The 2500-nt window shown below is 27.0% G+C and overlaps 1 protein-coding gene across 3 annotated transcripts in view; it reads right to left on the bottom strand.

Annotated features, from left to right (window-relative positions):
- The window catches only part of LOC125033337 (probable phosphorylase b kinase regulatory subunit beta), a 43620-nt gene that overhangs the window by 34452 nt on the left and 6668 nt on the right, over window positions 1-2500 (bottom strand). For all 3 annotated transcript variants that reach the window (XM_047624747.1, XM_047624746.1, XM_047624748.1), the window contains exons 10-11: window positions 2000-2073; window positions 1585-1764 (exon numbers count right to left, since the gene is read on the bottom strand). In XM_047624747.1, the coding sequence (XP_047480703.1) occupies window positions 1585-1764; window positions 2000-2073 (254 nt within the window). The remainder of the gene's footprint in view (window positions 1-1584; window positions 1765-1999; window positions 2074-2500) is intronic.

The raw sequence follows: 2500 nt of genomic DNA, 5'->3' as shown, positions 1-2500 counted from the left end.
TATGTAAAAATAATTAGGGTACATTGTGATAATTTAAGAGTTTTGGTTAGCATAACAAAAACATTAACAATAAAAATGTTTCCTCTTTACAAAAAAGAAAGGAAAAAAATATAAAAAGTAGAAATAAAAACAAGTAAAAACAAAATAAAATAAGATAAATGATTAACAATGGATATAATCTACAATTCAATAGCTGGCAACAATTTTATTCATTTACGTTTGGTCTGGATACAAATGTAAAATGTAAAATAAAACAGATTTAAACATTTAGTGACATTACACTGTATAACATACTAAAGTATATGTATGTGTGTGTATGTATGTGCATGTATATGTATGTATATGTATGCGTGTGTATGTGCATATATATATATATATATATATATATATATATATATATATATATATATATATATAAATAAATGTGTATGTATATATATGTATATACATACATACATACATACATATATACATACATACATATATATATATATATATATATATATATATATATATATATATATATATGTATATATGTATATATGTATGTATGTATGTATGTATATATGTATATACATATATATATACACATTAATATATATATATATATATATATATATATATATATATATATGTATGTATATATGTATGTATGTATGTATGTATGTATATACATATATATATATATATATATATATATATATATATATATATATACACATTTATATATATATATATATATATATATATATATATATAAATGTGTATATATATATGTATGTATATAAATACATACATACATACATATATACATACATATATATATATATATATATATATATATATATATATATATATATATATGCACACATATACACACACACCTGTACTTATCTTCAACAAAGGAGCTGCTTATAACTTTGTATATAGTAACAAAACATGATCAATTATTTTTTTTAGAAACCAATTTGAATTGTATAATCTAAAAAACAAAATATCATGATTTTGTTGTTGCAGCCTTTACATAGGAAGTGTTTAAAACTGATTAACACAAGTGAAATAACTATATGTAATACGGAATATATGCCACTCCATATCACCCACAGAACTAAAGCAGGAGGGTAAAACAATAATAATTAAGAAAAGAAACGCCACCAGAACTATAAACACGCTGTACACAACTTTAAACTGGAAAGCTGGATTTATGGCAAAGAGAAGCCTACTCTTGAACCTTTTCTTTTAGCATGCAGATGAGGGTCATTAAACCTATGTAAATATTTATAGAGCAAAAGATTTGGCAGAGAAGGAATACCTATTGGGGAGAAAAGCAGCCTAGCCGTACACAAGTTCTATGTACGATTAGAAAGTCTCAGTGATATACTTTCTAATTCTGACTTGGTCTGACACTTCACATGACCAGTTAAGTAGTGATAACTGCTCTTGCTAGCCACAGTGTCCTTCTAGCTTTTGAAGTATAGAAGATGAAGAAGAAGAAGAAGAAGAAGAAGAAGAAGAAGAAGAAGAAGAAGACAAAGAAAAAAAAAAAAATAAAATAATAATAATAATAATAATTGCAAACTTTACCTGGAATGCTGAATAGCGCCCGCCTTTACGAGGACGGTTATAGGAGGGTAAATAACGTCGGATTAAGTCCAGTTCATTGATGTGAAGGAGTTTATCCATCAATAAGGAGGCTATTATCCAAACACTCTGACCCCAGAGGAAGAGATTCTTAGGGGTGCCCTCTGAGCTGGGCTGCCGAGGCTGTTCATAAAAATAAATTTAAAGTAAGTTATGAGTGAGAAATAATAGTTGTGTAATATGATATGAACAAACATTCTGATATCATATCTTCAGAATAATGAGCTATTAGGGTAACGCTATAAAAAAACAAAAAAAAAAAACGTAAAAGCATTAGGAAGAAAGATAATAAAAACTACAATACTGTATGTAAAATATAAAAACACATTGAAATATTTCAGTGAAACAAAATACTCACCTGAGATCCTGGATCATGTCTTTCTGCATTTACATGGTTCTTGTGTATGAAGTAGTACTTTGGCACTACAGCATCTGGAAAAGATTTAATAAACTAAAAGTCCACCACAGTCTAATCAAACTAAAATGAGCAGTCTTATAAATATGCTGGATTGGTGGAATCTGGTGGAGAGGGAAGTAGTCAACATTTAATAAGAAAAAAAAAAAAAAAAACTTTAGTTCCTTAAGTATTTCAAAATTATAATTATCCCTTCCACTTTGCTGGAGTACACAGCTACTTAGCTTTATTTCGACAAAGCTGAGAATTCCCATAATGTAGAAGAAAAAAAATTGAATTCTAAGAACAAGAAAGCCTTGCTCCCCCAATCCTAAAAGGGTGACTCGAAGTTGATAAAGGCTGTAGATCATTTTTTGAACAGAAAATGGGAGTTGATTCGTAAAATGACTGCATAAAACTGTGTATAAGGAATAAACACATAAAAAGTAATATAGATAATATAAA

This window comes from Penaeus chinensis, chromosome 16 (genome assembly GCF_019202785.1).
Source record: "Penaeus chinensis breed Huanghai No. 1 chromosome 16, ASM1920278v2, whole genome shotgun sequence".
Classification (NCBI taxonomy): Eukaryota; Metazoa; Arthropoda; class Malacostraca; order Decapoda; family Penaeidae; genus Penaeus; species Penaeus chinensis.
Note: the sequence above shows the minus strand (reverse complement) of the source record. Positions and strands in the feature narration are given on the sequence as shown.